This window comes from Rhinolophus ferrumequinum, chromosome 18 (genome assembly GCF_004115265.2).
Source record: "Rhinolophus ferrumequinum isolate MPI-CBG mRhiFer1 chromosome 18, mRhiFer1_v1.p, whole genome shotgun sequence".
In the NCBI taxonomy this organism is placed as follows: domain Eukaryota; kingdom Metazoa; phylum Chordata; class Mammalia; order Chiroptera; family Rhinolophidae; genus Rhinolophus; species Rhinolophus ferrumequinum.
In genome coordinates this window covers 33,467,034-33,490,722 of record NC_046301.1, presented here as the reverse complement: position 1 = coordinate 33,490,722, position 23,689 = coordinate 33,467,034, and the positions used below count along the sequence as shown (strand labels likewise).

Below are 23,689 nucleotides of genomic sequence, written 5' to 3'. Positions count from 1 at the left end.
TCCAAGTTAAACTCACTGCAGCTTTTCTGCTATTCACTTTGTTAGCTCTTTACTTTTGGATGGAGAGAAGATATTCGACCTGGTGAGCCGCTGCACACCCGAAAATTCTGCTTTGATGCAATCTCACACAACAGCCCAGTCACTCTCTATGACTGCCATGGCATGAAGGGAAACCAGCTCTGGGGATACCGGAAGGTAAGAGTCAGCTCACTGCGGGTATTCTCACACCGCTGGGCTCAAGATTTTCTAACTCAACGTTTTCTTTTAAAACACACTGTTTGATGTAAATTGTTATGTGGACATATGTATACACATTTGATTCATACACTTGGAGACCACCAGCAAAGATGGTCTTATAGTAAAGACTTATAGCAAAATAAGTCCGGGTCTTATATTAATTTTTGCTCCAAAAGATGCATTAGAGCTGATTGTCCGGCTAGGTCTTATTTTCAGGAGAACACGGTAATTGTTGCAACACTTATATAGAAAGTGACCCATTTGTAATTTGGCCAAAATCCTGCCCAAGTATAGCAAAGGAAGACTTATTTGGGTAATTTAAAAGTTTTAAGAATGATAAAGTTAACATTTAAAGATAGGGGAAAAATAGTTCAAAAACAAATATACAACCACATTTTATTGGCTTGGTGAAGAGCAATTAAATTTTTATTTTTAAATATTTTCATTAGGTTGTCTTGTGTTAACTTTTTAGGATACTATACAGCTGTGTTGTTTTTTTTCTTTCTTTTTTTTTCTTCTTTTTTGAAGTTTTTTGGTTTTTAATTGGCTGCCGATTAGCAAGTACTTCATAGGCTCCGTTGTGCCCCTCAGGTTCGTAGAACTGCTCGGGGCCTTCTCAGCCAGAGAGAAGATGCCCTCTGTTTGCTTTTTTTTTTTTTTTTTTTGATTAGTTTCAGGTGTACAAAACAATGTAATAGTTAGACGTTTATCATTTATATCCCTCACACGGTGACAACCCCCCTCCCCCCATCCACTACCCCTCTGACATCGCACACAGCCGTTACATTTCCACTGTCTCTATTCCTAATGCTGTACTCCGCTTCTTGTAAATATATATATATATATATATATATATATATATATATATACACACACACATATACACATATATATACATATATATATATGAAATTGTAGTTGACATTCATTATTCTTCAGCTTCAGCTTCAGGTGTACAGTGCAGTGGTCAGGCATCTACACTGTCCATGAAGTGGTCTCCCTAATAAGACAAGTGTCCATCGGATTCCCTACAAAATCTTGACAACATTATTGATTATATTCCCCAGACTGACTTGCGTGTCCTGGTGGCGATCTTGTGGTTACCGATTGTGCTTTCTAACCCCTCACCTTCTCCCTCATCCCCACCCCCTCCCACCTAGCAACTCGCAGTGTTTCCTCTGCATCTCTGAGACTGTTCCTGATTAGCCTGTTCATGTACTCTATTCTTTAGATGCCACATATAAGTGAGATCATATGGTATTTGTCTTTCTCCCTGTGACTTATTTCACTTAACATAATGTTCTCTAGGTCCATCCATATCGCTGCAAATGGTAAGATTTCTTTCTTCTTTATGGCCAAGTAATACTCCATTGTATAAATGTACCACAGTTTCTTAATCCAGTTGTCTACCGATGGGCATTTCGGTTGTTTCCATGTCTTGGCTATTGTGAATAGCGCTGCAATAAACATAGGGGTGCATACATTTTTTCAAATTAGAGTTTTGGATTTCTCCGGACAGATACCTAGGAGTGAAATTGGTGGGCTGTTTGCCTTTTTACACTTTGGCATAATTCAGCTTTATCCCAGACTGTGAGGAAAATGTCATACCCATCATTTTAATCATGAGCTTTGCCTATCCTGTGGCTGAAGTAAAGTCAGTGTCCCTGAAATTACAGAAAGTTAAAGGGAAGAATCTACAGAGAATCAATATGGGAGGGGCCCACTGGTGCTGATACCCTTAGAGGGGGGCACCTAAAATTATACTCACAGCATTATACCCCCCTCCCCCCACATCCGGCAGATTGTGGTTATATGTCCAGGAAAAAAATTGTGAAATGTCACTCGTTCTGTCCTTCTACAAAACAATTTAAAATAAAAAACAGCTAGGAAGAAGATGGCACCGGATATAATATAGGAGGTCACTGCAATAGGGAAACCTCGCCGGTTTCCTTATGAAATAGGTCGATTAATCTCCTCAAATCCGTTTGGTACCCAATATGTCTCAGTCTGTGTGTGGTGCAAAAAGGAAGTTGTTTTGTTGTGTTTTTTATGGTTATAGTCTGACCTTTAAGAAGTTCCTTTCTGGGCACATCAATGAAATCCCTGCTTTTCCATTTGCCTACTATGCTGGTGGTCCCTAACGAACAGACCATTTCTCATTACTGTACATTTATAGCATGAGAGACTGAACACTCAATAAGGCGCAGTTAAGCCCAGAAAACACGGCTGTTTTCATTAGTCAGCCTACAAAAGCTTACAGATGGATGTGACCAACTAATATATGTGCACACAGAGCTCCTGGGGAGAAGAAAAAAAAAAAAACGGCTGTGGTGATTTCAAAAGGTAACTTACAGCTTTAACACTTTAAACCTTTGCAGGATCCTCAGGGACCTATGAAAGGGAACCACTAGATGTAATCGTGCTGTGGCTCTTTTCTCAGATCTTTTTGTAGCTGTCGGCCCTGCATGGCTTAGCAAAAGGTTATATTCACTGTGTATTTATATAACAAGCAAGGTATTTATACATAATCAGGAACATGCCAAAAGCTCAAAATGGAAAGTTTCTGAAATATCTCATCTTAGTCGATGACTCAGGCTTATTCAAATATACCTGTTTTGGAAAATTCCTCCCTCGTCTATTTCAAAGACTGTTCCCACGGCATTAAGAGAGAAAGAACAAAGAGAGAAGCCTCTCTGGGGTGCCCCCTTGTCTGTTTAGATGCACTACTTCGTTCTGGGGGCTTCCAGATACGTAGTTGAGCAATATTTTGAGTCGGCCTTGGAGCCCCCGCCCCCTTTTATTAACATATTCATGAATCAACAGGATCCTGAAGACCCTACTAATTGCTTAGAGGACCTAGTGGGTCATCTCCTAAGCTCCTAAGGTAATCATCATCATCGCCTCCAACTGCTAAGGCGGCATCTGGGCTAGTGCTTTACACACATCCCCTCAAACCTCACAACTTAGGTGCTGTCAGGTGTAATTCACAGAAGGAACTGATACTAGCAGATTTGTGGCAGAGCCAACATTCAAGCTCAGATGCATCTGGCTTTAGAGTCTCTACTCTTTTCTCTGCCATTTCTTAAGAAATCGGATCAATATTGGGAGAGTTCCCCATGCCTGTTGGATTCAGCACCACAGATAGCAGCCAACCACCCTCTGACTTGGTGGAGATTTCTTGGAGATGGAAGGTGGCCAGAAGCTACCTTGCTTGAATGGGTGAAGATTGTCATTAGGCCCCACTTCCTGACCTATCCTCAGCCATCAACTCTCAGTTATTGTTGTTTATTCAGGAAGTTTTTTTCCAGCTTTATTGAGATATAATTGACATACAACATTGTATGTGTTTAAGGTGTGTAACAATGATTTGATATAATGTATATGTTGCAAAATGATTGCCACAATAAGTATAGATGTGTGATTGCCACACATCTATTGCCTCACCTAGTTACAGTTTTATTGTGTGATAAGAACTTTTAAGATTTATTCTCAGCAATTTTCAAGTATACAAAAGAGTACCATGAACTATAATCACCATGACATATGTTACATCCCCAGAATTTATTCATCTCATAACTGGAGGTTTGTCCCTTTTGACCATCTTCACCATTTCCCTTGCCCCACCTCTATCCCATGACTTTCAGTTATTTTTAGATATGGGTCTTTGACACCACAAAAAAAGAAGGAATCCCTATGCTATGGTCTTATACCTCTGTTCAGTTGCACAAGTGAGTCCGTCCCCAATAGCAGGTACCCAGGATAAGGAATCCCATGCTCGGTTTTCTTTTACCACCAGGGGGACCCCTGTTATAAGAACAATGAATTGAAGCGACCTGGGTGAAAATATTTAAATCACCAGCCAACCTCCAACACAAGAAGCTGTCTTCCCTCTTTTTCAACCCCTACATCTAATTGGTCACTAAGACTTGTCAGTCCCCTCCCCTAGCCAATACCTCAAAAATCCATCCACTCTTTACCATTTCTATAGCCCCCGCCTTGGTTGTAGCCCTTCCCACCTTACTCCTGAATTATTACAATAGCTACCTAAAGAGTCGCCCTGCCTCCGTCCTTCCCCCCTCTAACCCTTCTTCCATCCTGAAGTCAGAGGGAGTTTCTACAAAACCTGATCATTGCATTATTGTATTTTACAACTTTACTTGGTTGGCCACTGAATAGAAAGTGAAATGCTTCCGCCTCCCAATTCTTAGCCTGACCCTTCACAATCTGGTCAACGTAATGGTTGTCTGTCAGGCCTAACACATCCTGATTCACCCTAACACTGGCATGTGCTTTTGAATAAGTTATTTTGCATCTATGATTTTCACCTTCCTCATCAACATAATAGGAGGATAATTAAGTGAGATTAACCATGTAAAATTTCTAGCACAGTTTCTGACCACATGATTACATTTACATCCGCGTGGGTGACACACGCACTTTTTATATTCCTAGTCGTGGTGATACACCACATCACTACAGCAATCTATCCTAAGTAATGTAGACTCTGGCTATGGACACACACACACACACACACACACACACACATTCAGAGCTATCTCTTATGTCCTTTTCCTTTTTTAAAAAAAAAAAAGATTTTATTGAGGAAGGGGAACAGGACTTTATTGGGGAACAGTGTGTACGTCCAGGACTTTTTTTCCAAGTCAAGTTGTTCTCCTTTCAGTCTTAGTTGTGGAGGGCGCAGCTCAGCTCCAGGTCTAGTTGCCGTTGCTAGTTACAAGGGGTGCAGCCCACCATCCCTTACGGGACTCGAGGAGTTAAACTGGCAACCTTGTGGTTGAGAGCCCACTGGCCCATGTGGGAATCGAACAGGCAGCCTTCAGAGTTAGGAGCGTGGAGCTCCAACCGCCTGAGCCACCAGGCTGGCCCCTGTCATTTTCTTTTAAGTAAACATTTTTATTGGGTTTCCCCAGATGTATACCCTGAAATGAGAATTGAGAACAATTGGTTTATTTGGGAGATGGCCCCAAAAAATCTCGGTAGGAAGTGAGGAAATGAAATGGGAAAGGATGGGCATCAATAAGGGGTATATTATCTAGGAACTAGAGCTCAAGCCTGCTAACGATCTCTGGAAATTCTATAGAGCACACATCAGAAAGCAAGGGATTTGGGATATTTACACACCACTCCAATTGGACTCTGGTTAGAATTACTCCTGAGAGGAGCAGAGTGTATTCTCTGACACCCATGGGCTGCTGCTCTTACAGACAGAACTATTGTTGACACCAGAGAAAGCCCTTAGGAAGACAGGTACCCTGGCCAACTGCAGGAAATTGGACCAGTATGCACTGAAATGGTGAGGCCTGAAGAGCTATATGGGCCAAGTACAGATATTACATATGAGAGTCTAGTTGCTCCACAATCCTTGTCAACACTTGACATTGTCAGTTTCTTTTTGTCCTCTTTTCATTCTGTGGTTGTAGAGTGATAGCACACATTTGTTAGCTGTTTTGGATATTGCCTTTTTGAAAGACCTGTTAAGTCTTTTGATCATCTTTAACATGGGCTATCTGGCTTTTTCTTACTATTTTGGGGAGATATTTGGAAAATATACTATTTTCCATATATATATATATGGAGAGAGAGACAGAGAGAGACAGAGAGAGAGAGAGAGACAGAGAGACAGAGAGAGACTGAGAGACAGAGACAGAGAGAGAGAAGTGCTTTGTTGAATATATGTATTATAAATATCTTATTCTGGTCAGTGACTTGCCTTTTCTGTCTTGTGGAGTAGCTTGATGAAAAGCTATTCTATATGATTTGTGTTTTGTGTGTCCCTCTTAGGAAGTCTTTGCCCACACCAAAGTCACAAAGGTAGACTTCTAAGTCATCTTTGGAAGCTTTATTGTTTAATTGTCTACATTTTGGTATATAATTCCATGAAATATTTTTATTAATATGTGTACAATATAAGAAATGGTTGATTCTTTCTCATATTTATATCCAATTGATCAATCACCATTAATTTAAAAAGACCATTTTTTTCCCACTTGCAAGAAGTTATAATCAAGGGGCCTTATATCCATGGGTCTATTTATGAATTCTCAAGTTTTTACCATTTGACTAAATAGTCTTAGCCATACAGAAGATAAACTATAGAAATAAATTAACTTAATCTAATAAGAGCTATCCAAAAACCCACAATAGCTGTCACTTTTAGTGGTGAAATGTTAAAGCTTTCCTTTAGAGACTTGGGATAAAATATGATGTTTGCTATCATCACTTTTGTTCATCATTGTACAGGATAGCCTATCGAGAACAATCAGGCAAGATAAAGAAATTAAAATGTATAAGAGTTGGAAAGGAAGAACTAAAACACTCTATTCACAAATGATATAGTGGGTATATTAAAAATCCAAAAGATTACACATCTAAACTATGAAAATTTATAAGTACATTTAGCACAGTCCTGGATACAAGATAAACATAAGAAAATCAATTTTCTATATACTAGCAACAAAAAACAGAATGAAATTCAAGAATGATTCCATTTAACCACCATGAAAAGCATCAAATAACTAGGAATAAATTTCATAACCGATGTGCAAGACCTTTACTTTACACAGAAAACTATAAAGCATCACTAAAGAGGAATTTTAAAAAATACAGAGGAATCTATCCTGTTCAAGGATAATAAAACCCACTGTGAAGATATCATGTCCCACAAGGGTATATACCCTTAATGTAAAACCAGTCAAATTCCAGCAGGTTTATTTGTGGAAACTGATAAAATGCTTCTGAAATTTATATGGAAATGAAAGAGCCTAGAATAGCCAAGAAAATGTTAAAGAAGAAAAAGAACACGTATCAAACAGTATAAAAAACACCAGGTACCAAGGTATGTAAAAGTGCATTTCTTAAGGCAATGTGCTATTGGCAAAAGGACAGACTGACTAAGGCTCTCAAGAAGGTGAGACCTGAGTATTGGTATTTTTTGAAACCTCCAAAAATGTTCCGATGGAGAATCATTTCCCAGCTCTAATTTTTACCTTCTTTCTTTACCCTACTTCTCCCTCCTGCTTTATAATAGCTGGAGTTTTCCGCTCTGCTTATATTCCTCTACCATTTTTTGGTTCCCATCTGTCTCTCCTTATAAATATTAAATACATGAGGGCAGGAACGTGTTTTTTGTTTTGTTTTTTAATTTCTAAATGGTCTGCTTAATATCTAATATGCAGAAGTTCCCAAATGAGCACTTTTTAAATGGCTTAAAGAACCCCTGGGTTCAATTATTGATATGATCCCCTCCTTCCTGAACCCCAAGCTGTGCTGGATAAAACTTAACACATCTCTTTTCTCAGAACCATGTATCCCCAAAGACCAAAAGTGAAAAGTTTACATTACTTTTCTTAGTTGGTCTCTGGGGTGTTCTTATAGTTTAACTTCCATAAGAAAGGGCTTAAAAATGACATCAAACCAGAAATACAGATAAGAAGGTACCTTTCAGGCTAAGCTGGTATCCGTGCCACAGTCACATTAACTCAAACAGTGAGTAGGTAGAATTCTTGGCATGTGCCTTGCAATGGGATATTTATTGTAACTTCCGATATATGCCAAGACTTTGGCCTTTGTGCTGGTAAAATCCTGCTGGTCCACAAAGATGCCAGATGGAAAGCCACAAGGTTGTTATTTTTAAGTCATTCTGGTTATCTATTGATTTAGGACCAAAAATGAGGAAAGTGTATACAAAGACTTTAATTAAAAGGCATGCAGTTCAGCTTTCGTTCTGATATACCCTGTCTCCCCGAAAATAAGACCTACCCGGACAATCATCTATAATGCATCTTTTAGAGCAAACATTAATGTAAGACCTGGTATTATATTATATTATATTATATTATATTATATTATATTATATTATATTATATTACATTACATTACACCCGGTCTTATATTGTAGTAAAATAAAACTGGGTCTTACATTAATTTTTGCTCCAAAAGACACATTAGAGCTGATGGTCCAGCTAGATCTTATTTTCAGGGAAACACGGTATGAAGCCCCACCACAAAATCCTGGACTTGCGGTCATACAGAGGCAATCACGCTATCCCAGTTCCACCCACTCATTGCTGGACAGTTCCAAGATCAGGAAGCTCTTGCCTGACTTTTGGTACCACATAGATTCAATTTAATCCATTTTGCTCAAGACAGTTCCCAAATATTTGAACAATGTTTGCCTGATCTTTTCTCTTCTAATTAAATGGCCCAATTTCCTGCCACTGCTCTTCGTATGACTTAATTTGGATCTACCTCAATCTACTGGACACTCACTCCTAACATATTCCAGGTAGTCCTAGAGAGGGATGTCATGCCCAGAACAGAACAATATTTCTATTATTATGTTCACATGATAATATTATTATGTTCACATGACTCCTGAAAGGTTTACTGAGGGGAAATAAAAAGCTATGGACTGATGGAAATAAGCAACAGAATAGATGGGTTTTCTCTACTCTTGAAACTTTCAGTCTAGTGGGGGAAGCAGACCAAAATAATTAAATAAATAAAGTGTACAGGACAATATGAGACCAAAAAACACTGAGCTCTACCCAGGTCAGAGAGGTAGGCAAGCCTTATCTGACAAAATACCTTTACAATGGAGACCTAAAAGATGAGAAAGAAATCCAGCTATAGAGATCAGCTTGTGAAAAGGCCCTGGGGTAGGTAAGATCTTGGTTTTCTTGGAAGAACAGAGAGAATCCAGTTGAAAAGTATGAGTGTGAGGGGAAAATGATGAACTGTAAGGCCAGACATCGGTCCGGGGGAGGAGCAAGACTATATAAAAGCTTGGTGGCCTGGCTAAGAATTTAGCTCAAAAACTGGGAAATCTTTGAATGGTTTAAGAAGCAGGACAAATCTAACAAATCAGAATACATTTTTCAAATGATTCTGGCTGCTCTGAGGAGAATTGAGGACACCCTCACGCACATCACTTCCCTGTAGCCCAGAAAAGCCCGTGCGAGGAGGCGCTGAAGGCCTGCTGGAGCTGGCACTGCCTCAGCGCACACACCAAGGGATTCTGTCAGGGCATTAACAAGCATTATTTCTGATTGGCCGAATTAGCCACTGATGCAAGAAGACCAATTTTCTCCTCCTGGGAGGAATTCTGCCTGTCAAAGAAAAAATGGAAAAGGATAGATGGTAAGACTGCTTTGTCCCTGTTACGCCTATCAAGGGGTTATTTGCGTTCTCCCAGATGACAACTATAAAAATAGGCAGAAAAAACCTACCTAATTTGTCTTTCTCCCAGAACTTGAACGACGTTCATATATCAACCTTGTTCTTCTCCACAACACTAAGATGTGGGAAGGCAGATATTTTTATCCTTGATCTCATCACACTCTCCTCTCCACCCCATTCATTTTGCAGATGGAAAACTTAAATCACTTATTGTCCCAGATAAAACTAGGATTAAAAATTAGTCTCATAATTCCAAACCTTTTCTGTCATATCCATATTAGACACAAAAGACATTGGCCATGAAGGAGTCCTCACTCACAAAATCATTCTCTTTCAATGTGTTACACAGAAATAAATAAATAGTCCATAAGAGGCAGTAACTCAATTCTCCCCACTTTACGCAGAGGAAATATCCTGAGGTCCAGTCTATCTCCAGCTGTTTACTGGGCATTGAAACCTGGATGTTCCACCAATGTCTCCAACTCATTATACCTCAAACAGAAATCATTATCATCCCTACCCCCAATCCTGTTCCTTTTTCTGCATTCCTTGTCTCAACACTGTGTTTTCTCCAGTCCTCCATTTTCTTTCTTCTACCTTAATCCCCACATCCCATTCATCAGAATGCCCTATATATTTACTTCTCAAATGTCTCTGATCATTTTTTGGATCACCCCCAACTCATCCCCCATTGCTTTGCTTCAGCGTAAATCTGGATGATTGTAATAGCAATCTTGGCTATAGTCCAATGCCTTCCCTCCCGCACTCCATCATCCTCTCTGCACTATCCCGATCCATGCAAAACATAGTCCTGTGGCTCCAGTTTTAAATTCTCCAGTGACCACCTCCCAACACTTGCATGAAAAATCAAGCCTTAGCATTGTACCCCAGTCTCTTCATATCGTTGTCTGCAGTTCACCTTGCTCCTTGTGCTCCAGCAGGTCATACTAAATGACCTGCACGTGATCCAGCCCTCCATTATCTGTAACACTGTCTCCTTCTACTCTCCTTTACCCTGGCCTCCTTGCTGTTTCTCCCACCCACCACCGTGCATCCCTACTTCGGGCCTTTGCACTGGCCATTCCTTCTGTCCGGAATCCTCTTGCCATATATAGTTACATGGCTAATTCTCTCACTTTCTTCAAGACTATCTAAATGTCACCTTCTCAATAAGGTTTACCTTTGCCTTCCTATTTAAATTCGCACTCTGGTTATATATTTTACCTCTTACTCTCATCATTTGTTGTCCATGCTCCACAGCTCCACCCTTCATCTCTCCCTCTAATATGCAAGCTCTAGAAGGCAGGGATTTTTTTCTTTTTTTTTTCTTTTTGTGTCTTACTAAGTTCACTGATATATTCTAACCACCTAAAACAATGCCTGATAAATTGTAGGTTCCAAATCAATTTTTTGTTGAATAAACTAAATGTATACATGTACATGTTATTTCCTCTCTCTCTTTTCACATGTTCTTCTACCCCGTTTCCCCAAAAATAAGATCTAGCCAGACAACCCGATATTATATTATACTATATTATATTGTATTGTATTATATTATATTATATAAGACCCGGTCTTATTTTATATAAGACCCGGTCTTATTTTACTTATAATAAAATAAGACCGGGTCTTATATTAATTTTTGCTCCAAAAGACGCATTAGAGCTGATTGTCTGGCTAGGTCTTATTTTCGGGGAAACACAGTATATCTGAAATACCCTAATTCTTCCTATCACCCCCTCCCCCTATCTACAATCTCACTGACACTTTTTGCTTCAAACATTTCTTGTTTACCTATTTGTCTCCCCAACTTCTTGGGTCAGAGGATGCATCTATCTTTCTATGCCTATCTCCTAATGCATACCAGAAAATAAAAAGCACTTAATAAATGTTTGTTGAACTCAACTGACCTGAATAATGTTGTATTTTAGGCAGAAGAGCTAAACTCTTACACAAACCCCAGACAAATTACACAGAAGAGCTCATTCCAGAGCCATCAATGACCTTTGTTCCACAAACCCTTTTGCTTAACACAGAAGGTACTGGTGTATCAAATTGAATAACTGGTTGAGTCAGGTGCTAATTTTTGCAAATTCTATTTTGCCAGGATTTCAGAAAATGCAATTTGGTCTTGAATAGCTCATCTCAAACCAGATGGTTAGTGCATTCTGATTTTTAGAGTTGGGGATGTTTCCTGACTAAAAATAAATGAAAAGAAAGGGGTAGTGGAATCACTATAACTTAGTTACTTACTATGTATAGGACATTGTGCCAGAGATTTTCCACATATTAACTCGTATCCTCACAACAAACTTGTGAGGCAGATATTATGTCTATATTTTACAGATGAGGAAGCTAAGATTTGGAGAATTAAATAACTGGTCAAGGTCACACAACAAATACAGGGCATGGCTGGAATTTGATCCAAATACCTTGTGGCACAAAATCCCATCCCTTTACTCAGCACTAGATTGCCTCCCCTTCCAGTGTGGGAGTTTTAGTCTCAGAATCATCTTCCTATACATTATGAACTCACCCACCTATTTTATTGTCTTTTCACCTGTGGTGTTTGGTTCTTTTATTACCCTGAACAGAGTGTGGAATGTTTTCTACAACATACTCATTCTTTCAAAATTGGGACCCTACCGAAGTCTGAAATCTAATAAAATTGAATGCCGTCTGTGAATGCCACAAAGTGTCACACAGATGCCAATCAAACTGCAGGCCTGCTTGAAAGAGGTGTCCTTTTCAGTGAGCTACTTGAAAAGTCCCACCCATGCTTTTCACAACATGGACTGATTGGCCAGCACAGAACATGTCACTTGACCTGATCTGATTATGAAGGCCAGTTCCACAAACCTGAATCTGAATTTTTTTCATTTCCTGCTCAAGGACTTCTAATTTCTTAGGCAAAAACAGAAAAAAAAACAAGGGAGGAAACAGTCGAAGAAGATGGGAGGAGTACAGGAGATGCAGTGTGTTGCAGTTACATTTTGAACAGCCAGAGCATATGTTATGCCTTCCCTCAGGCCTGAACAAAGAACAGTCCAGTTAAAAGCACCCTTTAAGGAGTATTGTTATGGAACAGCAGACTTGCCAAAGCACTCAGAAGTCTATTACAACGAAAACGCGGTATTCAGCTCTGTTACAGTCACTTCTTGTTATGACCCAGGAGTTGAAGGATAGATGGGGAAAGAGCTGTCTTAGAACAAGAGACCATATTCACGAACAATTACTCGAGCCACTGACTTAATTTCAGCTGGGAAAAGCATCAGTAAAGACACTTAGTAATCCAAAGCTTAGCTGAATAGAAACATAAAGATGGCAATTATGTAGCCCCCGCCCCCCAAGGTCAAAAGTGGAAACTGCGTGCTCTGGAAAAAGCTGAAGATGCTTCCAGAAGCTTCATCTCTAGGACCAACTGGATACTCCAAAGACAAGGGTGAGCAGAGCTCAGCCTGTAACCAGGAAACAATCCATCTGTTGGTCCACTGCATATGTTGATAATTTCTAGTTTAATGTCCTGTCATTTGTCTGTCTTAAGTGAACTTTGGAATAAAATATGCATTCAATTTTGTGGGTGGGAGAGGCCTTAGAGATTGATCTTATCCAATTCCTCATTTTACTGATGAAACTTCTCAGACATAGATTTAGGGAATTCAACTTTTCAACTTTTATGAGAACATGAAGCCCAATAACAGAAAACACATTCTGGATTTTTCAGGGTAGTGCTGGGTTTGCATATCCTTCCTGGTCGTCCCCATGAGTATACCTGTGTTTTTTGGAGCATGAGTTCCATTTGAGATTTGGAAAAATATTCTCACCTTGTGGTTCAGAAAATAAGGTTCGGAAAAATTAAATGTTCAGAAAATCTGGTTTGGCTTTTGCATCCACTCTGAGGTATGCAAGCTGATGAAGGAAAGAGAATAGAAACATGCTCTACTCATTTGTTTGGTTTATGTTTTTTGTTTTTGGGTGTTTTATTTTTGTTTTTTTTTTTGGTTTGTTTTTTTAGCTTTCATGGGAATATGTGCTTTGAGGGAGAAACTGTGAACATATGGAGGTCCTCACTTGAGCTATTGATAAAGGCAACAATAGGAAGAAATACAGATAGTTAAGGGGGAAAAGAAGTACACGTACCTGGAACAGAGTGAATTAGGATTTAGCAGGTCAGGTTGAATTTTTATGAATTTGACAGCTTAAGAATGCTGTGTGAAAAACTGGGCTAAATACATTAGGCCCACGCAGCTCACCTGGTAGCAGTTGGGGGTAGGAGACTGAGCGAGAGCAATGCTGAGAAAGATTCGAGCAAGGGGGCGAGGGATACTGCTGCCCAAGGAGCCGTGGTGGCTGTGCAAAGGGATCTGTGACAGCAAGAATGGAGCCCAAGAGAGAAGGATGTGCGGTGAGCTGCAGGGTACTCTCCTCCCTGGTAGAATGTGCTCCCTCCACCCAGAGAAGGAGAGAGTTACTCAGAGCTTCTACTGCGGTCAAACAGCAGCCAAGTGAGTGAAGCTGGGGGTGAAGAAAATGGGAAGGTGGCCACAGTGTAAGGAAAGTAAAATCCACGATACACTCAGGAAATGTTAAAGAAAACAGAAAAGGGAGCCTTTGTATTCAGGCATAGCTCTGTGTTTACACTGAAAAGAGAAACATAAAAACTAAACTGCAGGCAGCTGCCTTTCTCCCTTTTTTATTCTTCCTTCCTTCACCCAGTGCCTCACTTTGCAAACATCCGGGTCCTGAAAAGACATTAAATATTCGTTGGTGGAGTCATAGCATCCAGGAGCAATCCAGAAATGTTTACACAGGGTGATTGAGAAATTCTAAAAGCATTGTAAGTCTAATATTCCTCAGTTAAATAATCAGAACTGCTAAACCTTTCCTAAGGTAAATAATGAAACATTATTTGATCCTAAAATTGAAGCAGTGATGTGGGGAAGTTTTTCCACGTTACTGGCACTTTTTTTTTTTTTTTTTTTTAGCATCGACATTGTAAGAGACAAAGTTTTATTACTTGTTAAGAAAGACTATTCTCTCTTAGCGTTAACTTCCTTTTCCACGTTTGCGCAATAAAAAGGGGTTTGTGTTAATAAAGCCTATTGAGCTAGTGGGCTTCCTCAGCACTTACACTTTGTGCCCTGATAGTACCTTTCCTTCACAGGGCTGTTATCTTGTTATCATGTATTAGCAACTGTAAAACAAACAACCAAATAAAAAAAAAACCACTGCCTCCTCCATTTTGCAGACAGCCATGAGAATTGCACCACAGGAAGACCTGTAATAAAGGGGTTGAGAAGAGATTAAACTTCAAGGGCTAACAAATTTATTTGAGTTTGTATTTGGAGATATTGCCTGTGCGTCACTTATTCCCTGCCCGATATTCCTCTTCCGATTAGGGCAACTGAGCACCTAGCTTGTTTGGTTCCTGTTTCTTTTGTGTTTCCCCTTCCCATGACAGGCTCAGTACAGGATAGGGAAAATTATGCCTCTTCTGGTTGGTCGTGTATGTTGTTGTTGTTTATGGACAAAATTACTGTTTTTATGTACATACCTCTCCCCAAATCTAGCTAGATTATTAACTACTTGACAAGCAACCTCACGTGTTTATTATCTTCAAAACTCAAGCATATAGCAAAATGCCTGCCACAGACTAGGAAATGAATGGATTGCTTTTTAAAAACACAACTCAATGAATGAATGAATTCTTTGTTCCTGACTGAACCCGCTCAGAGGCCCTCCGTAGCACCAGTGAATCCCAGTAAACGCGGTTCCGTGTGCAACTCAGCCCACTATTGTTTGATTTGGGACATGGTCTATTTTTCACACTGTGGGTTACACTGAAGAATTAGCAGGGATCCTTTACTTCCTCTGTATATCTGGGGTTCTAACCATTCACCATATATTATGTCAGTCGTTTCTTTCTGATCTCTCCAGGACAGAACCTTATTCCATCTTGTGAGCAACAGCTGCATGGACTGCAACCCTGCAGAGAAGAAGATTTTCATGGCCAGATGTGACCCTCTATCTGAGACTCAGCAGTGGATTTTTGAACATATTAATATGACTGTTTTAGAAAAATTTAACCACCATGCCAGCTCCTAGAAACAAAGAAGAAGAAAGGAAAGTGTGATTACCTACAGATTATAAAAGTTAACTTTTCGTCAGCGTCTGGGTCAAAGGAGTCAGGAATAACATTTCCTCGATCCAGGAAGCCTGGTTTACAGATCTGTAAATGCCACGTCAAAGTAGGTTGTCTCGAAGAACTTCCTGCATCTGAAGAACTTGGCTGAGAACCTCACCAGCTGCTTCTGAGAACTTGAGACTAGCAGTTCCCTTGCTGGCCAAGGGCAGAGACTACTTAGGGACTTTTCAAAACAACTGCTGAGTTAATAAATCCTAGCATTTCTCAGGTCAAATCCTGCAGTAGTGAGTAGCTATGAATGGATCCTAGCATTTGGGTGGGAGGGGGGTGGAAATAGAGTGCATGACTGCTCTGACAACCTGAGGATACCGCAGGCGTAGACCTAGCCACGCTGAAGGGGTGAGCTGTACTCTTTGGTGCCATTCTCTAAGAATGGGTGAAGCAGGTTTAACCCTTAAAAGTGCTGCAGATGATTTTAGAGTGCTCATACCATTCTGTTTTCTTGTTTTATTTTTAAATGAGGGTGTGCTATGTAATGTAAGACTTAAATTAACCATGAAATGGACTTCCAGTGTTTCTATTCTTGCATCTGCCATTTTCCTTTTAGAGCAGAAGTAACTTATTGTTCCTAAAAGTTCATGCTCCATCAATCAGATGAAGTTCTAATTCAGTGCCCTTGTATGAATCCAGTTTAAGAACAAAATACTATGCTACTAAGTGACTCCAAAGAGAAAGATTTCACAGAAGCAGCAAAACCGTGTAGGGTTTAGGAGGGGGATTTCCGTAGGAAATCTATTTTTACTTTTCTATTATTTTTAGAATTTTAAAAGTCTGATGTTTGTCCAGTCATAATTTTTATTAAGGAAGAGAATGGAGTGAGGTTGATGTAATTTGTTTAAGGAGATTCTTAAACCCAAATAAATCTACACTCCAAGTGACGTGTGAAAATGTCTTGGTTCACTTCAATTCTGTTTGATCAATCCTCGGGACATAGAAGTGGTTTTATTTGTTTGGTTTCGGATTTTTTTGTTTTATATTGTTGATATTAATGATGTTTTTGTTTTACTTGGAAGCGCACAGAAGGAATTACCATTAGTAAAGTGCTTCTGACATCATTTTCTGTAAATGGGACCATATTTCAAGGGTGAAGAAAGGAGTGATTAAAAAACTAAAAGAAACATTTAATCCTTAAAGGAATTTTTCACTTTTCAATAATAATGGGAATAGGAGAGAAATATACAAGCGGGGTCTCTAGAGGAAAGAATCATACTTACTATACATTTCTCAAATTCTTTCAAGTAGACAGTTTTTTATTTTGCTTTCATTGTTTTAATTTGGTTTTCCTGTTAATAAAAAGTTATACATCATCTTGAATATAGAAACACTGAATTTTAGAACTGGAAAGACTCTTAGAATCCAATACCTTTGTTTTCACAGATGAATAGTAAAAGCTCAGAGAGAGCAGTCATAATTTCTGGCAGGGCAGATGGGTCTTCTGACCCTAGTCCAGTGTTTTTTCTCCTGTTCTGTGGTGCCCCACTCTGTTTCCCAGGGTGGTTGTGGTTATTACTCTGATTAACTTGAAAATTTCAGTCACTAGATGAGAATTCTGGGGATGCCTTACAAGGGTCCCATTCACACTCAGAAGCTTTAATATATGAAACCTCTTCTTGTAAATGTTCATGATTCTGTGCTCTCTTCAAAATCTAATCAAAATGTCTGGTTGAACTGCCCTGCTAATAGTTGAGGAAGAGCTACTTTGTTATCTTGACTGATTTTGAAGCATTCTTTTGAAAAACTATTCTTTTTAAACTGACAGTCAGAGATTTTTTGTGTGTGTAGGTCAAGAGATTTTGAAGCTTTTAAGATGCATAGTGGAGAAAATCAATAGTGAGAAATTAACCTGCATGTGGAACAATTTCAGAGGGTGAGTGAAGCTTTATCTCAAGTGTTCAGGGAGCAATCTCGTTTTAGAATTAGATGAGCCTATAAAAATTCACTATTTGTCATTAAACAGTTGACTGCTATTTATACCCTCACCAAAGAGCCCACCTTGGGTTCTGCACCCTGGAAAGCCAGGATTTGCAATATGTTAGGATGCCGTAATCCTGGGCAGCTAGCCATAGCATGTTTGGCACTGTCCTCTGAGAAAGCCTGAATACAGCGTCATTTTAATGTAACACCCAGGGACAACAAAGATTGGCTTCCTGACTTCAGAGGAGCTTGTCTTTTGGATCTAACCTCACCTTTGAGTAAAAGGATATAATATAACAAATTAAAATCAAACAAAAGTACTTCAGAGAAGCCTGAGACATCAAAGCCAATTGAAACTTGAAACTGAAAAGCAGTTGCTAAATGTGTGCAAAGGGGAACCATCTAAAGACAATACAATGAAGCCTAGAGAATCTACCCGTAAGCAGAAGGGCAAGATACTGCCAATAAGCACATTTCAGGAGGCAAATCCCATACCGCGGAAAGCTGCGACCCGACTTTCATGAAATAGCACTATCACCATTTTGCAAACAAGGAAATTACGTAAGTTGGTGTATTTATTTGGCAAAGAGGACTGAAGGATTTTCAGAAAGATTCTCTTTTCTGGAAATAACATGATTTAGAAATTGACCAACCCTCTTATCAGGATAGGAGGAAAAAATATCATAAAGTTAGTCTGACTTCAGAAATTGCTACTTCTCCATAAGAAGACAGGGTTTGCCAGAAGTTAGAAAATAGCTATTTTTTTTTTTTTTTTTTAAAGAAGGTCACAGCTCACAGTGGCCCATGCGGGGATTGAACTGGCAACCCTGGTGCTACCAGCACCACATTCTAACCAACTGAGCTAACTGGTCGCCCCAGAAAATAGCTGATTTTTTAAAATGAGAAAAGACTGTGCTGCAAACAGTTGTGAACGAATTGTGCAATTTATACTTTGTTCTGGATTAGTACCACGACAATAACAATGTTTCGGCTTCTATGTCTAGTGCTATTTAGTTAAAAATACCATTATGATCACATGAGTGTTTTTAAATGTATTCATTATGTCAGAGGGCTCAGTGAATAATGCAAGTTGCAGGATTATTTTATGAATTGATAACATAGAACTTTATACAATAAATGCATAACACCTAATGAAGATGGATTTACAGTCAATGAAAGAGACTGTTAGGCCCTTTCTGTTCATGTTCTTGCAAAACATAAAACCAATGCCAACACTTGACACCACTTCCTTTAGAGACAATTATATGGTTTTTTTAAAAATCCAAAAAATAAATAAAGGACATATACATATCTATGTTGTGCTTCCTGCCCTCACATGAAAAACTTCTATTTCAATTCTTTTATAACTGTCTCCATAAGGAAATATGTAGCATAAAGGAAAGTGCGGCACTACTATAAAGTTTGTGTCAGATGCATCGAAAGAACCAATGACACTTTGATTACGAAGCCGACCGACCAGTAATGGAAGTCCAACCCCACCAGTGTCTGACATTCCTTGCCGGGGACGTCACACAGCTGAGAACTGGAACAGAATTGAGGGCAACACTATGACACACCTCCTGCTTTTGACCTCCCATCTTACGTGTCACAGAATCTTTCCCAGGCGTGGGCAGTTCCCCTGGCCTTCAAATGCTGCCAGGTTATATTAGTCAGAATTTAGAACCATCCTAATAATATGTGATTACTGTGAACCTTGATTAATCCATGGCAAACCCTTTCGTAAAATGTCTTCAGGCTTCTTACCCTGGCAGGAATGTAAGGCTGTAATACACTTTCATAAAGAAGTGCTGGAGATAAGGAAATAAGGCATTTTTATATAAATGCTGAGAAGGAACACCTCAAAGGGAAAATATTTTTTAGGGATTCCCTCTGCTTCTGGGAGTAAATATAAATGGCGAGAGGTAAACTGTGTCTCTGGACGTGGGTGCACATAATCCTCTCCATTCACCTCATCGACAAGTTCTACCCTGGCCATCATAACTCTCAGATGACACCACTAACTGTAATTATTTTCCACGTGTGAAACTGTGGCGAGAATGCTGAAGCGTGACAAGTGGCCAGTCTTTCCCACACTGCCGACATTGGAAGATTGTTCTTTGATTTATGTCTGAGGCCTTTGCTTGCAGAACTGGGAGCTGTTTGCAACTTTATTTGGTAGACTTGACATTGGCCTGAAGCTTTTATTCACAGCTACTCGTCTCTACACTTGACCCACCAGGCTGGTATGTCTGGTACTATAGCTTCTCAGTTAGAAAACCAGCTCAGGCACGTATCTGATACTTCACTTCAGAGAAACCTGGGAGCATTTCTTCTGTCCCTCCTGCTTGAGGTTCCCCCTTCAGCTCACCACACAATAGCCACCACACGCCAGGGTTTCCACAGTCTGCCACTGCCCACATTTGCTCAGTACAGTAGTGATGTGAAGTGACCACCTCAGTACAGAAAGGCCTCAGGACATTTCAGAAACTTGTGGATGATTTTATTCTGACGTATTACTCACGTTGGGGAAGGGTGTTTATAAATAAGTGACAGGTCCTGGTTTACCAGGGACAGTCGTGGTTTATGACTGCTGTCCTGTGTAATTAATTATTAATAGTGTCACTTTTTACTCTTAAAAGTGTCCTACTTTGGATAGCAAAGTATGTGTTTGCTCTATCTAAAATCCACCTGCCTGTGAACTTCACAGTTCCTCCAGGGAAAGTTAAAATCGCCTTTACTTTAAAAATTGTCTACAAGAAATCAGCTAAGCTAACTCCTCCCTTCAAACAGTACCAGATGAAAAGCACTTATAGTTGATGATTGTCTATTGCATTCACATGATTCTTACAAATTGCTTCATGGAACCTTTTTAATAAGAGTTCTTATACCCACCTAAATCTTTTTGCTGAATTAAGACAATTCTAATTTAAATGTTTTTTCACAATTTCAAAAATTTATTTGAAATCAACTAAGTCACTTTATACGTTTTCAAGCTAAAAGTTGTATATCCTTACGATTTGCAATATGTTAATTCTCAATAGTAAGGGAGATAGATAGATGATAGATAGATAGATAGATAGATAGATAGATAGATAGATAGATAGATAGATAGATAGATGATAAACAGACAAACGTACATTCTATTTGCATTATTACTTGTGTTTTTCAAAGCAATTTTACATTTACCTCATCCCATCCTTATAACTACCTCTGAGATAGATAGTATTACTATCCTTGTGAAGAAACTGAAGGATTCAGGGTAAAGGGGTTTGCCAGATCAAGGTCATACAACAAGTCAACAGCAGAATTCAGGTCTTCTGATGCTTAGTTCTAGAGGCCCTGTCCACTCTCCATGGTACTTTATACCTCACTAGAGGGTCATTGGTCCACAGCAAAACCAAATATGAGATGTATTGTGTGACTTCAAAAGAGTGAACAACCATTCCTCGGGGGCCTTTTTGTGTAACCCCTTAATTCTGTTTGCTCTTCTCTGTACTTGTGTGTTTTTGTTGGTTTTCCCACAAGCTTATTAAAGTAAGAACACCAAACTGAATTCAGGATTAATGCCTCTTAATGAGATTTCCAGGGTACTTTGAAGAAAAGAAGTCATCCACTAAAGCTGCGTGCATAGTTCTGGATGATGAATCCTAAAGCAAATATTGTGCACTTTGTGATTCTTAATGGGTTCAGCCCTCAGGGGGTTGAAAAAACAGCCACCAAGCAAAGATTTTGCATTTACTTTGCACTAAGACTCCAAATTGAACATCTTTCAATATTCTTACTTCTGCATTCTGTTCTGTCCTAGTTCATCGCTTAGCTTTTGAGACTCTCTAAATGCACTGATGTGAGTTCTCTCTGTGGCAGTTTCTTCTAGGGGTTCATGAAGATTAGTAGGCCTATTAAATCCGAATTTCTGGGTAAGGCTGCTAAATACAGATAATTCTACAATAAGAAGCGAGACTAAATTGCTTTCTGCCCCATTCTGAATGTCTTACCACTAGTAAATCCAAGATAATTCTCTAACATGGTCAACCTGCTCACATATATGGACTGCTGATGTCTGAAAGAATGTTGTCCGTTGTAATCCAAAGCTCAACTGACATTGAGAGAAATACACCCAAGAACATACTGTTTCAAAACTCTTCTAGCTTTTCTTAGGCCAGTGGTTATTAAACATTAGCATTTACGCACCTGGAGGGATAGTTAAAACACAGATAATTAAAACTCTGGGCCACCCTCATCTTCCCACACCACAGTTTCTGATTCATTCAATCTGGGATGGGACCCAAGAATTTACATTTCTAACAAGTTTCTAGGGGATGCTTGATCCTAATGGCCAGGGATGCACACTTTGGCTTAGATCGATAGTGAGTTCCACCATTTTGAAAATATCCTTTTAAAGATAGTCTTGTTGTTGTCGAATGTGTTTAGGAACCATTTGTTATATTTAGAAGCCACGTACTGCAAATGACAAAACCCCAACTCACTCAAAATCCAAGTGAATGTAACTTAGTTCAATAAATATTTATGGCCAGAAGAAAGTTCCTTTCTTAAAACTTTTAAAATCCGAATCACAGAGCTGGAAGACCCAGAACAGACAGTATAATGGTATCAGTAAACACCTTTTTAATCACTGACATTTCTCAATTAAAGGATAATGAATAGGTCAAGGCCCCTACCATTAAGTGCCTGGCATGGAGCTTCACATGAATAATTTAATTATTATTGTTCCTTCCTCTCAGCTGTTAGAGAACTTCATGCTAGTGTAGAATCGTATGAAAAACCAAAGGAAGGCATAGTGTAATTAAATAATTTACGTAACATTGTTTTTCAGTGTATCAGCCCTCCTAACCCAGAACAAGTTTCTGTCTTAAGAAAACCAACAATACTTTTTGGTGGCAGATACCTGGCTAAGCTCATTTCAAATACATAGTGCAAACTGGGCTATGGTTCCTCTAGTCTTTGAAAAATGCTGCAAGTTTAATTAAAAGTCTTTTAAGTGGAACGGTATCTCACCATATACAACTCAGTTCAGTAACTTCATTAGAAATTGTTGCAGAAAGTAAAGAAAAGTTTAGTATTTCTACCATGTTGGAAGTGTGGTTCTCTCAGAATTTGTAACCTTTTCATTGAAAATAAATACTAACATTTTTTGAAAGGTTATTTCTCCCTCATCCTCTGTCTTCAAAATAAAAGTTAATTGGATAAATATATATATATATATATATATATATATATATATATATACACACACACACATACATATATATATAGTTACATTTATATATATTTATATATATTTATAAATATATATAGTTTACTTACATTTCAGCCCCTAAGGGCACAGAGAGTACATCCTCCAAATTACTTATTTTTTATCCAAATATTTTTCTGGGGTTTTTTTAAGTGTGTTCGTGTACACGGGTACATGAAAGAAAGTGTATGTGAAAGGCATTTCGCTCTACTGATGCTTGCTATTCAAATTCCTATCACCCAGCAAATTGTTTTTTAAGGAATTTATAATGTGATCTTGTGCCAATAATCCACATGGGTTCAGGTTTTGTGGGGAGAAAAAATAGATACAAAAACTCTTCTTAGGGCCAAAATTGAGACTTGCATCTCAAATCCAAAGGATAAACTTCTATCTTCAGGACATTCAGTTCTTGTTAAAACTACTCAGAACCAAGGAATTGAAGTCCTAAACACCGCTCCTCTAGTAAAGAAGGGACTAAAGGAGATTGTGAAGCAGCAGGAGTGAGGTTGAGAGAGAGAAAGAGAAACAGCCATGCTTTATTTTCCTTAAGATAAATTTTGTAATGTCCTAGAGGAAGCGGTAGGGAAGTGTCAGAGAGACTGAGTTGTCAAAGAAATAATCTCACAAAAGAAAAGCTGTTCTTGAAGCAAAGAGCCACTTCTCATTAATATGTACCCGCTAGCAAATGGTGAGGGTCAGATACTGGTACACACACATCCTCCTAGCCCGCTTTCCGCAGGAAGACAAGGAGTTATAAAGAATGGGTGCTCCAAGAAGTATTAAGTAACTATGCAGTCACTGCAATGTTTAAAATAAAACTATCTCTGGGGCGATTCATCTGGATAATAAAAGCCTCTGCTTGAGCAAGGACAGGGAGTGAG

General features: G+C 39.0%; 1 protein-coding gene across 1 annotated transcript in view; it reads left to right on the top strand.

Annotated features, from left to right (window-relative positions):
• The window catches only part of GALNTL6 (polypeptide N-acetylgalactosaminyltransferase like 6), a 560,225-nt gene extending 543,680 nt beyond the window's left edge, over positions 1-16,545 (top strand). The window contains exons 9-10 of the mRNA XM_033135418.1: positions 46-195; positions 15,373-16,545. Of these exons, the coding sequence (XP_032991309.1) occupies positions 46-195; positions 15,373-15,540 (318 nt within the window). The 3' untranslated portion in view covers positions 15,541-16,545. The remainder of the gene's footprint in view (positions 1-45; positions 196-15,372) is intronic.
• Positions 16,546-23,689: the final 7,144 nt, after the last annotated feature.